The sequence below is a fragment of the Dermacentor variabilis genome, chromosome 5 (assembly GCF_050947875.1).
Source record: "Dermacentor variabilis isolate Ectoservices chromosome 5, ASM5094787v1, whole genome shotgun sequence".
In the NCBI taxonomy this organism is placed as follows: Eukaryota; Metazoa; Arthropoda; class Arachnida; order Ixodida; family Ixodidae; genus Dermacentor; species Dermacentor variabilis.
In genome coordinates this window covers 201,652,956-201,666,794 of record NC_134572.1, presented here as the reverse complement: position 1 = coordinate 201,666,794, position 13,839 = coordinate 201,652,956, and the positions used below count along the sequence as shown (strand labels likewise).

At 44.8% G+C, this 13,839-nt stretch overlaps 1 protein-coding gene across 2 annotated transcripts in view; it reads left to right on the top strand.

The window, feature by feature from the left end:
* Nucleotides 1-13,338, top strand: part of Prosalpha2 (proteasome alpha2 subunit) — a 71,857-nt gene extending 58,519 nt beyond the window's left edge. Inside the window, exons 6-7 of one of the 2 annotated variants that reach the window (XM_075693905.1) lie at nucleotides 1,220-1,271; nucleotides 12,994-13,208. In XM_075693905.1, coding sequence (XP_075550020.1) covers nucleotides 1,220-1,271; nucleotides 12,994-13,076 — 135 coding nt within the window. In that variant the 3' untranslated portion in view covers nucleotides 13,077-13,208. Of the gene's footprint in view, nucleotides 1-1,219; nucleotides 1,272-12,993 lie in introns of both variants that reach the window. The other variant, XM_075693904.1, reaches the window with a different exon arrangement.
* Nucleotides 13,339-13,839: the final 501 nt, after the last annotated feature.

The window sequence follows — 13,839 nt, the reverse complement described above, 5'->3', positions numbered from 1 at the left end:
ATAGCTAAGATTTATGTAATTTGTAGCTTGTCTCCCCCCGATTCTCGATTCTGTCAAATCTAGCCCATGGAGCACCTCTATTATTGTAGGTTGTTTTGATGCATCAACACCGCATCCGAAGACATTCACGTTGTGTATTGCTAGAAAACATTTTCACAGTGTAACGGCCATGTTCTATTGTAACTGGTTTCCACATGTCAAGTTTGTCTTTCTTTACATTAATGAAATGACATACCGTCACATAATAGGTACAAGCTTGAGAATTGGAGGGTTTTAATAGGGGTCTTTCGTTGCCCTTTGTCAAGTCGTACTATTGAAGCGCTTATTCGAATGTATGGGAGCAGCTCATTTGCATGGTATAAGAAATATGTAAACAGGTTATTTTCATAATTTATACACTTTGTCAGCACAAAAAAAAAATTGCACTTTATTGTTTTCAGCCTGCTATGATGTTTTGACTGAGAAAGATATATTCAGTTCGTTCTGCGAGGCACGTAATAGTTGCTATTATTTATTATTGGCATATTTTATTGCACAACACTGGATACAGTAGCCAGCCATTATTAAAGCTCAGAAGAAATTAATAATGCATATGATCAGGCACATCGTATATTATTATTGCACTTTCTTAATTCATGCCCTTTCTTTAATTGCACAAAAGCTACTGCACTGAAATAGTATACTAGTACATACTTAAAAAGCACAATTTTATACTATGATAATAATCAATCATTCAAATGTTTATTGTGCCCAGGAACAGCTAGAGAGCCTTTGTACTGGTGCACTTAACGAGCACTATGCGAGACAAAATGTACAGAAAACATGAATGTGGTAGACAAAAAAATGCAAGATAGAGAAATAAATAAGGAAAAAAGGAAACGAGGAGAAGTAAAAAGGAGTTAATCCTTTGTGATTATCTACAATCTTGCAACAAGGCAACGCAACGAATGTGGAATGCTACCTGGTATACTGTTGCGGCACGAACAAATGCATATGATGGAGCTTTAGGGAATGTATAATGTCATGGACCACCTTATACAGGAACAAAGGGTGTGATTAATTAAGTCTTGAATCTAGTGGTGTGAGTTGAAGTATATTTGAGAAGGCTCAACTGTGGTCGCCAGGATGGTAAAGTGGTGCTTTAAAATAGATATAAATTTATTCTGGATGCATTCAACGAGGTTAGAATTAGATTTGCTCGTTGCACCCCCTCTTACAGAGGCGTACTCCAGTAGTTGGCGGCACACAGCAGAATTTCAGAAACACAATAGGTGAGTGAAAATCATGCAATATACGGCATGCAATTCCAAGAGCGTGAAGGGCATGTTGTGTAATTATCTATGTGAAGAGAAGCTTAGCCTTTTGTTGAAGTACACACCTAGATCTTTCATTTCATCGACCATAAGGAGTGGAGCATCACGTAGGGTGTATCAAAATTTCACGCGGTGCTTTTTCTGCATATAACTTAATGCCATATATTGGAAGCATTTCAGAGTACTTATTGTTTCTGCACCAGTTTGAGAGTGAAAAAATGTCTTTTTGGAAGTCAGTGCAGTGGTGAACACTGTTGACAGTCTCAAATAGTTTTAAGTTGTCGGCACACAAAGTCATGCTGTTCATTTTTTAAAATGCTCTTAGCACTAACAGAAAGCAAGGAATCCAATATTGATTCAAACACTTTTGACGCACTGCAGAGTATAGATATAGGTCGGCAGTTAGTAACTGCACATCTAGCACCTGATTTGTGCATGGGCAATGTCCATGCTACCTTCCGAGTGCTAGAAAAGGTACTAGACTTTAGGGAACTATTGAAGATGTTTGTGAGAACAGGGAACAAGTATGCTTCCATACGTCTTAACCCTTTCAGATGCCACTTTATCCAGTTGATTGAAAAGTTGCTTTCACCGCATCTCTTGCATCTTCAGAATCGTAGAAAGTGTACAGCTGCAAATATTAAGAATTTTCAATTGTTTAGCGAATTTTGTCAAGTTTACAGAATTTCGACTTCATGCGAAAACTCACTACAGGAATACAATAAATGAGAACATGTACTAGTTCATGTTTTGAAAAGCTTGAAAAGCACTTATCCAGCCACTTGAAAATTATGCCTGGTGCATGACATTGTAAAAAGCAATGAAAGAAGTGAACCCGCTACATACAACATACTGACACAGAGTAAAAACACCCAGCCGTCTACCTTCCCACTCATTTTGCTAAAAGATTCTGCACGTTATTCAAAATTGCAGCACAGTTCCAATAATAAGTGTTTCAAGATGTATGAAACACATTTTAAATACCATTACTTTTATCAGTGCTTTTGCTATTGATGCACTTTCCTGCTGTGCACAATTGTGTAGACAGCGTCTCAAAGGGTTAAGTTCTGCAGAAGAAATACCATCAACACCACAAGAAAGGGAAGGTTTAAGGCACTTCATACAGTTGAAAACAAGGTTTTCATTGACTGATAGCGTACACACTGTGCCAGATTGGGAAGGAAGGTTACTTGAAGCATATTTCACACCATATAGCAAACAGAAATGTTCTGCAAAGGCATCAGCAGTGTTCGAGACAATACCACTATTTTCATGACGAAGATGTACATCTTTGGCACTCTTTTTAAAAGAGTGAGAGCGCACAAAGCTCCAGAAATATTTTGAATTATGTGTCACGCTGGCTTCAACACAATCAATGTGGTCATAGTGGTGATCCTAATAATAATAATAATAATAATAATAATAATAATAATAATAATAATAATAATAATAATAATAATAATCTTAGTGGTAACTTGGCACTCTAGACTAAAAAAAAAAGGCTGATGCCTGTATGTTAGAGCATCTGATAACCAGCCACCTAGAGCAGGAATTTGCAGGATGCAGAAGACACTCCTTCCCCTCCATGTGCACATACACGCACTCACACACTTGCTCAATAACACAGCACGGCGCACATGCACACATTCGACGGATGCACAACACACAGGAGTGCCAATTCAGTCTGGTTCCAAGGAAGGAGAATCCAAATGGCCAAGGGGTGTGAAGAGAAAGCTCTGTATGCCAGATATAATCATGGAGTTGTGGTGTCGGGGCCATAGAGGCACGATGAGGGCTCGGGCTGTGCTGACCACTTGTTCAGACGAACTGAAGAAAGATATTGCTGTTCAGAGAGCCATCAAGCATCCTGCAGTATAAACTAATGCAATGTTGCGCTGGTATTTGTCATCAGGGAAGGGAGATACGGGACACAAACCCAAGAATGGGCCAATGCTTAGATACAGTGCTGGTGACATATGCGGAAAAGTTGAGAGAAGAGCTAAATGTTACACCCAGAATGGGTAGGGCCCGAACCGTCTTTATAGAGGTGCCTCCAAGGAAGTAGGTTGGACGTGCAGTAGTTTTGTTGTGGCTGATACACATGGCAGCACTTTTTGCAGTGCTACTACAAAGTTTATTGTAGGCCTAGTCATTCACCTTTACGGAATGTATTTATTGCAAGCACATATGCTGTGCATTGGCATTTTGTTGTTGTGGAAGTGTTAACTTGTTAAACACATTATGCGCAACTGCATTAGTAACTTGGTTTTGAGTAGATCTTTGTCCTGACTACAATTTATAGTATCGCAGCAATATTTTAGTAGGAGCTGAAGGGATTCCAGCAGTGTAAGCATACCGACTGCACTCAAACAATGCACTCGCACCATCTACACTTTCCATAAACAAAAGGGAGATAAAAGATCAATTACAGTTTCATTGACTCAGTACTTGCTGCTTCTGAAGCAGGCATCGAAGCAATCGTGGTATACGCTGCTACATGCATAGGTCTTGCATGATGCAGGTCCTGCTATGCACTGTACACGGGGCACAAGTTGCAAACAGATAATTTCTTTGTGCAGTGCTCAAGTATAAGGACACACTGACTCAAACATGACTGCATTGTCACGTCTGCTTTAGTGCGTCAGTGTTCTTGATTTCTACACGAGCGATTTATCTCCAACTAGCCCAAAAGACGGATGCATTTGAAAGAAGTGAGTGAAGGAGCACAGTGAACTTGTACTGAACTGGATTCACATGCCGAATAGAAGAGCGCAGTGTCAGCTGAAACAGGCGGCACGACTGATTATGTAAGTACTTCCCATAGTTCGGCTACTAGTGTGTTTCGCTTTTGGAAGTTATCTTTGCCACTGGAAACAGCGCAGAGCTTGCCCTTTAAACTTGAGTCACCCGACACCACACGAAACAAAGCCGCGGCTGACCACCCCAAGTTCCACACGGTTCATTCACCACATCACACATCACACGAAGTCAGGAGTGCCATATTCTAAATCACTGCAGCACCAAACGGACCTGAAAATTCATTTCCTTCGACAGATTTTTCTCAGCTGGGTTCGTTCCCTCGCCATTTACGAACTCGATGGATGCACTAGGCCTACGCGTAACGTAAACAATATTGGCGATAGGCGAGTGCTGATTATCCAGACTTCGGAGCTCGTAAACATCTTTCCATTCGTTTTGAGCACAAAAAAATACACATACAACAAGCACAGACGTTGCGGCAATCGTGATTCAGTTGGCTGTTTTAGCAGACGATCGTACTGAGCCCAGCGAAACCCAGTGGGCAGGTTGGATTAGTCGGCGTCGTTCGAAGTCGCTTCGGATCCACGACACACTGCCACAACCCACGGTCATCGGTTGGTCGGTCATGTTGTTGTTTGCCTACTATTACAACACTGTCTTTCAGGAATATGGTCGCGCGCGTCGTGTGTCCAAAGAACTCGGACGATCTTTGTAGACGGCGTCTTAGCATGGGCGGCCATCATAGGCATAGCAGTCGGATTGGTTGACGCTTGTGACACGTCGCAGCCTCTCATTGGTGCATGCCGGCGCAGCTTCGCCCCACGTCGGCAGTAGACATAATCGCTGCGCGTTGTCACGCTTCACCGTGTTCCCGACCGCCACTTTTGACGCTTTTGACGCTTCGGCGTGTGCCGAAGCTTTCCGACGTGTGCCAGTGGTTGGGGCATTAGATTTAATTCTCGCAACAGCACCTGAGACAATTGATCACATTGTGTTTATTAATGGTTTCAGCGATCATTCCTTACTGAAAGTAACTCTCGACGTACCCTCATCTTTTACAGGTTTCGTTACTAAAAAAATATGCGATTTTAATAAAGGCAATTACAACGTTATGAATTCGGAATTCAATATATTATAATAACGAGACCGATCAAGTTGTCCAGCGCTGTTTATTCCAAAAGAAGGCAACGCCCCCAGCTCACGCGTGAAGAAGAAGAAGAACAGGGAAGATGATGATGGCTATGTACAAATGAAAACGACGAAGTACGTTAATAGTGCTTACACTAACTTCCCCCTGTCATGGAAGCAGCCCGCCTGGCCGCAGATTAGAGATTATCTAAACGGGGAGTGAAGGGCTTCATCCGCGAGACGTGAACAATTTCGGCATTCCGGCGGCGCCGGTCAGTGACAGAGTGCACTGGGCGGACGAGATAGTTCACTGTAGATGTTTGCTGCACAATGGTGTATGGGCCAATGTAGCGTGGAAGGAACTTCTCACAGAGGCCTGGAGTGCGGACTGGAGTCCAAAGCAGGACTTGGTCTCCAGGGTGAAAATGTAAGTCACAGCGTTTGTTGTCGCAGTGACGCTTGCGCTCAGCTTGGGTAGCTGCTGTGCTTTGCTGGGCGATTCGACGGCAATGTGCAACTCGGGCTGCAAAATCTTCTGGAAGCGATGCGTTAGGCGAAGAAGGTACGAAAAAGAGTTCTCGGTCGAATATGGTGGAGGGAGATCGGCCATATACAAGGAAGAAAGGGCTGTAGACGGTAGTCCGTTGAATAGCAGTATTTTATGCGAATGTCACAAAAGGAAGAATTTTATCCCAGTCAGTGTGGTCAGGACGGATGTACATGGAGATCATGTCAGACAGCGTACGGTGCAAGCGCTCAGTAAGGTTTGCAGATGATAGGTAGAAGTAGATTTGTGGACGGTATTTGTGGCCCGAAGAACTTCCTCGAGAACTTGTGAAATGAACGCCTTGCCACGGTCACTGAGAAGATCGCGAGGAGCCCCGTGGCGCAAGATGATGGAGCACAAGAAAAAGTCGGCGACCTCAGAAGCGATACCGGATCGCAGAGGGGCAGTCTCGGCATATCTTGTTAAATGGTCGACTGAAGTGACAATCCAACGGTGACCGGAGGGTGTCAACGGCAAGGGGCCATATAAATCAATACCAACAAATTCAAAAGGTGCATCCAGGCAAGGGAGAGGTTGTAGCAAACCGGCAGGAGGTGATGTCGAGCGTTTGTGGTGCTGACATGACGCACAAGAGGCAATGTATTTGGCCACCGTTGTGGATAGGCCAGGCCAGAAGCAGTGGGTCTTTATGCGGTCGTAAGTCTTGTGGAAGCCTAAGTGGCCAGCCGATACGTTGTCGTGAAGTGCCTCTAATACCCGCAGGCGAAGGCAGCGAGGTAGAACTGGGACCCACCGGTGACCTGTTGGGTGGTAAACGTAGCGGTGAAGCACGCCACCTTGAAGGCAGCATTGTCAAAGTTGGCGTCGCAAGCGGCTGTTGGGTGGTTCGGCGAACCCACTAAGGCGATCCATGAGAGCTTGACAGTAGGAGTCGGCCCGCTGTAGCGAGACGAAATCAGAGCGTGATGAAGGCATAACTTGGTCCAGGGCCATTATCGAGAGCTGGTGTGAGGCAGGCGTAGCATCGGAACGACTTAGTGGAAAAGACGACGGCGAGTTACTGGGAGAGAGTGAGAGTGGGCAGCGAGACAATGCATCTGCATCATGATGACTTTTTCCAGACTTCTACGTTATAGTAAAGTCATATTCCTGCAAGCGGAGTATCCAGCGTCCTAAGCGTCCTGACATGTTTTTCATTGATGACAGCCAACACAGAGCATGATTGTCGGTGACGATGGTAAAGTGGCGGCCGTAAAGGTATGGACGAAATTTCTGAATCGACCAAACGATAGCCAGACACTCTTGCTCTGTAATGGTGTAGTTCCGCTCGGCTGGAGAAAGTGTTTGGCTGGCATATGCTATGACTTGCTCTTTAGAGGCTGCATTACGTTGCAGAAGTACTGCGCCAATACCTTGTGCGCTTGCGTCAGTATGGAGTATGGTGGGGGCTCGATTATCGAAGTGGCGAAGCACTGGTCCGGAAGTAAGATGCCGCTTAAGATCTTGAAAAGCCGACTTGCAGTCGCTAGTCCATGTGAAAGAGGCACCGGTAACCAGTAGCTTGTGTAGAGGAGCTGCTATTGCTGCGAAGTTGCGTATAAATCGACGAAAATACGACGCCAAGCCGAGGAAACTACGGAGATCTTTCTGTTGCTGGGGGCGAGGAAACTGGAGAACGGCACTGATCTTTTTGGGGTCTGGCTGGATGCCATCTTTTGAGACGACGTGACTCAATACTTTTATGGACTTGCTTGCAAATTTGCATTTTTTTGTATTGATCTGGAGACCAGCATTTGCAAGGCACTTGAGAACTTCGATTAATCGATGAAGATGTTGGTTGAAGTCAGACTAAAAGATGACAATATCGTCCAGATAACAGAGGCAGGTCTTCCATTTTAGACCACGAAGTACGTTGTCTATCATGCGTTCAAATGTGGCAGGAGCATTACAAAGGCCAAAAGGCATCACATTAAATTCATAAAGTCTGTCTGGTGTAGCGAACGCGGTCTTTTCTTTGTCAGTCTCGTTCATCGGAATTTGCCAATATCCTGATCGAAGATCAAGGCTGGAGAAATACTCCGCCCCTTGTAGTGTGTCCAAAGCGTCGTCAGTTCGAGGTATTGGATACACGTCCTTGCGAGTGATCTTATTGAGCGCTCGATAATCGACGCAAAAGCAAAAGGAGCCATCTTTTTTCTTTACCAGGACCACGGGAGAAGCCCATGGGCTAGATGAAGGTCGTATTATCTTCCGTGCAAGCATGTCAGCAAACTGTTGTTCAATGACCTTTCGTTCGGACGGTGATACACGATAGGGTCGTCGTCGTATTATAGCAGAACCATCAGTTTCGATGTGGTGTGTAGCCGTAGGAGTTTGGCTCAACACAGGGGAACAGCTATGGAAACAGGCTTTGTGCTTTGCCAAGACCACCATTAAGGCTTCGGACTGCGTGGCTGTTAGGTCAGAGCCAAGAACGGCTGGAGGAGGGAAAGAATCATCCAAACCTGAGGTTGGTGCTGGCGATGAAGAAGGGCAAAGCGTGACTATAGAGATAGGTTGAGCGTCGGCTAAGGTTGCCACTGTCGTCCCTTTGGGCAGCATCACAGGATCTGGGGTCGTGTTGCAAGCAGACGGAAGGGTGCGGCCATGCGAAAACCGGACGAGACAGGTGGCAATGAGAATTCCGCGAGAAGTACAGCGGGAAGAAGGGGCGACTAGGGCGTCTCCATCGGCGATCTGACTGGATGTTACGGCTACAACGTCTTCGTGACCAGGACGCAGGACGTAGTCTGCAGCGATGGCCAAGTTCGCACATGAAAGTGAAGAGTCCGTAACAGGTGCAAGCGCTGTATCCGTGATATGGGCAACTTCCTCTCTACATGAAATGACGGCTGAAGCAAAATGTAGGAAGTCCCAGCCCAGTATAAGTTGATGGATACACGTTGGAAGGATGATAAACTCAATGTGGTGGCATATGCTGTCGATGAGAACACGAGCAGTACTCTGTCCGTCGGGGTAAATGAATGCATTATTAGCACCACGCAAAATAGGTCCAAGATAAGGCGTTTTTACTTTCCGGAGCCGGGAACACAGATCACTTTGAAGAACAGAAACGGCAGCACCGGTATCGATGAGAACTGACGCGGGAACACCTTCGACAGTTACAGAAAGCATGTTGGCCGGGCGAACAGGAGGAATTTGTGAAGACCGATAAGAAGCAGTTTCCCCTCCAAAAACTGCAACAGTTAGTTTTCCGAGTGCTGGTCGACAAGATGGGGAGTGGGGTGAAGTGGTGATGTAGAGCGCCGGTAAGGCGACGGAGAACGACGTCTGGCCGAACGGGAACTATGAGGCAGATTGGGAGCAGCTGGAGGAGACGGAGAACGCTGTTGAGGGAACGAGTACGATCCGGGATAGTAGGCGTCTAATCGACGAGTGTGGTCTCTCGTGCTCAGCATAGCCTCGTCTTTCATCCTGCTGGCGACGGCGGCAGAAGCGAGATATATGGCCGCGTATACCACAGTAAAAACTAACCGGACGAGGTGGACATCACTGAGGGTGCGATAGCGCAGCAAGTCCTCTGGTTCCCATCGAAGCCAAATGGTCATAGGAAATGTCAGTAGGCATGGAGGTCATGGTAGGAATGGGTAGCGAAGCGACATCCACGTAGGTAGGTGTGGGGCGCGCTACCGGAGCAAGATGCGTCGTGGGTGTAGTCATCGCTGTCAACTCTTGCTTTACGACCTTGCGCAAGTCGAAGGGGGGGGGGTTGGGGCGCAGGCAGCAGGTGGACGCCTTAGGTCTTGTAGTTGAAGCTCTTCGCGGATGATGGTGCGGATAAGAGCACGTAGATCGGGAGAATGGGGAACCTGAGGATCGCTGCTGTCATGTGGAAGACGAATAGACTGCAGCTCGTCTAGGCGTTGACACGTTGAAGTGATGTCTTGAACAGAAGCCGGATTTTGCACGATTAAGGCGTTGAACACGACAGACCCAATGCCTTTTAAGATGTGGCGAATGCGTTCGGCTTCCGTCATGCTAGGATTCGCACGGCGGCACAGAGCCAAGACATCTTCTATGTATGATGTGTACGACTCTTGTGGAAGTTGGCGGCGCGTTCCCAGCTTCTATTTGGCGACTTCTGCACGGCCAGACGAGGAAGCGAAGATTTGCCGCAGCTTGGAGGTAAACGTGGGCCAATCCGCGATGTCGGATTCGTAGTTGAAATACCACGTCCTTGCAACACCGGTCAAGTAGAAGGCGACGTGCCTCAATTTCTGGGTGTCGTTCCACTTATTGCACGAACTCACGCGGTCGTAGTGGTCGATCCAGTCGTCGACGTCATCACCGCGGAGTCCCGCAAAGACAGGGGGATCGCGCTGAGGGCTCGTTACAGTCCAAGAGGGCGCTGCAGGTGGGGTCGTCTGTGTGGTAGGGTTAGAGGTGCCGGAAGGGCTGGGGTTGGAAGTGTCCATCGTTGTGGGGGCAGCTGGGCGCAGGCGGCGACCGGAACGGAGCTCCAGGGAGGATGGGAGCGCGAGAGGACGTCGGGGTCTTGACGTACCTCCACTTTATAATACCGAGACCGATCAAGTTGTCCAGCGCTGTTTATTCCAAAAGAAGGCAACGCCCCCAGCTCATGCGTGAAGAAGAACAGAGAAGATGATGATGGTTATGTACAAATGAAAATGACGACGTACATTAATAGTGCTTACAATATTCTTTTGCCACATGTTACTTTCATTTCACAGTCGGTTGGTGGAGGAAAATTGGATACTCTTCAGGAATAAGATGTCTGCCTTGGTTAACCAGTACATCCCTGTCGTTAAGATAACAATGATAAATCTAACCCATGGCTCACCAGATCCCTAAACTTACTGAGAAACAGGAAAAAGCGCTACTAAAAAAGTGCTAAGCACTTGCGCATGCAAGCAGCTTGGGACACATACAAGGAAAGCTTAAAAATTTGCTGTTCTGCCCTGTGTTCAGCTAAGGATAAATACTTCACTCATGACCTACCATCTCCTCTAAAATCTAATCCCAGAAAGTTCTGGCACATTATAAACCAAGATCAGGACCACAATAACATTTCTTTATACAGCAGTAATGCTCCCATTCCAGATAATCACTGTGCTTCTACTTTAAATACTTTAAATACACCACAGAAGATCAGCCTGATTTGCCGGGTGTATCGGAGCTAAACTACCAAAACATGTCACCAATAGAAATAACAGTTGAAGGTGTCGCATGCCTCATAAATCCTCAACCTCAAGCTAACCACATCCTGTGGCATTGACGACGTTAATTCTAAAATGATGAAAAACAACCGTATAGCATCTATTAAAATTCTGTCTCACATCTTCAGACAATCTTTAGAGACTGGCTAGCTGCTCTCAGATTGGAAGATAGCAAAGGTAATACCCATATTTTAGTCAGTTAATAAATGTGCATCGGGAAACTACGATCCGATATCATTAACATCTATATGCTGCAAAATGCTATAACATGTAATTGCATCAAATGTCTACAGTCACCTGGAAGCCAACAAATCTTTGTTTTGTAACCAACAGGGATTTCGTCTTGTGGAACGCAATTATTAGAATTAACAACTGATTTGCATACTAACATGGAAGAGGATCTACCAACTGATTGTACTTTTCTAGACTTTTCAAAAGTGTTTGACCTCGTAGCATATTGCTGTTTGATTTTGAAATTATCTGCTCTTAAATTAGATTCTCTTAGACTAACATGGATTCGCAATTTCCTTTCTAATCGTCAGCATTTCGCAGCAGTTAATAATTTTTCCTCTCCTCTTTCGCACGTTACTTCAGGTGTACCACAAGGCAGCATTCTTGGGCCATTACTATTCGCAATTTCCTTTCTAATCGTCAGCATTTCACAGCAGTTAATAATTTTTCCTCTCCTCTTTCGCACGTTACTTCAGGTGTACCACAAGGCAGCATTCTTGGGCCATTACTATTCCTAAGATACATTAATGACTTACCCAATAACATTTCCTCACACGTGCATATTTTTGCAGATGACTTCATTCTTTATCGTTCCATCAAATGTGCCGATGATCATACAATCCTCCAAAAAGATCTAGAACTTATTTCTCTTTCGTGTAACACTTGGCTAATGAAGCTTAACATTTCTAAATGTAAAATTATCTCTTTTAGCCGCAAGCACACTAAATCTATGTTTCTTTATCACATAAATAACATCACTATTTTGCATGACACTCAATATAAATATCTTGGTGGTCACCTAACTTCAACTCTTTCATGGTCAACGTACATTGCATACATATGCGCCAGTGCTTCGAGGTCATTAGGGCACATAAGACTCAAGTTACATAATTCTACTAAAGACATTCATAAACTAGCCTATCTAACATTCATTTGACCTCAGCTTCAATACACCGCATCCGTCTGGTCTCCCCATCAGAAATACTTGATCTAAAAACTCGAATCTATTCAGAATAGGGCTGTGCGTGCTATTTCACGTTGTTATGACTATAATAAAAGCATGACACAAACTCGACCTCTCACTACAGCTCTTGCATCATCGTCGTGATATAGCCCTGCTATCATTATTTCATAAATATGTCCATAATGCAGCACCATCAGTTCAATTTCATGTGCATCTATGGAAAGACTAATTCATTTAACTGCTCTGCTCTTCCAAGAGCCATTCGCCTTTGGAACAATCTTCCTAACACCATCGCTTATGAGAGTGACCAGGAAATTTTCCGGCATCTTCTGACAACGCATTTTTGAAATTCTACATAACCTAACGTGTTATTTTTTCTTGAGTTTCCCATTATTATTGTGCTACTATCCTTTAAATACTGTTTTGTTATAGCCAAATATGTCCCGCTCACTCTGTAATTCTTTTGATTATATTTTACTTTGTGAAAGCTTGTTCACTGACCTCTCACGTGCAAAAGCATGCGGTTTGTCCTTTGCACAATTTTAACACGACATTACTGTATGTTATCGCATTTCTTACACTGTATTTTTGTATTTTTATTCACATATGTATCGTAATTATTGTATAATCTTTGAGTGTACTCTCCCCCCTTACACAATGCCTGTAGGGGCCTGTAGGGTGTCTTTAAATAAGGCTGCAATGGTGAGCGCGTTAAAATGTGGTTTTTCACTGAGAAGAGTTTTTTTGTTTACTCGCAAGTCTGTTTCTCCTCCCTGGAGAGTACCTTGGCTGCTTCCTCTTTCGAGAAACGTGGTGCAAGGAGCAGCATGGTTTGTGTGTTTGTTTATGCAGGGGGCCTACTTCCCATGGAAGGCCACTGCTATGGGCAAGAACCAGATGAGTGGCAAGGCATTCCTGGAGAAGCGCTACAGTGAGGAGCTGGAGCTCGAGGATGCTGTGCACACAGCCATACTGACACTCAAGGAGGGCTTTGAAGGCCAGATGACGGCTGACAACATTGAAGTCGGGCTGTGTGATGCCACTGGCTTCCGTCGCCTGTCACCAAAAGACGTCAGGGACTATCTGGCCAACATTGTCTAGCTGCTGTGGACCAGTAGTGTGCCTTTCGTTTTTGTCTTTTTTTGTCTGTGTGTGCAAAACATAAAATGAGCCATGTGACATGTGCACTTGTCAATAGTTCCTCGTGTGTTCTTTTTGTCAGCAAGTAGGGGTGTTTGAATAGGGAAATTTCCGACTAGAATTGAATACGAATATTCTAGAAAAACAACCACCGAATATTGAATTAAATAACAATAAATTTTCTCATTTCTAATATGAAAGTTACAAAAGCCCGTCTGGTAAAAAAAGAAGTAATGCTTATATACATTGATATTTGCATATATACTGTGCATTCGCTGAAGACAAGTGTGATATCAGCACTGCACATTGCTTTAAGGGGATGCAAACATGGTGAGAGTGGCAAAGTAATAAATGTAAGGAATTTGTATATATCGGCAGCATTAAACCTACCCAGTATTATGAACTGGAAATTATTTGAGCAGAATTTATCTGCCCCTCGCTCTGGAAATGGTTCCCATGTGCAACAATTACAGCTGTCCTGTAGCAGAATCATGGGGAGCAGTGCTCGCATCCGTCGTGTCATCTCCCTGGCATTGCATTACAAAAATGTAGCAAGCT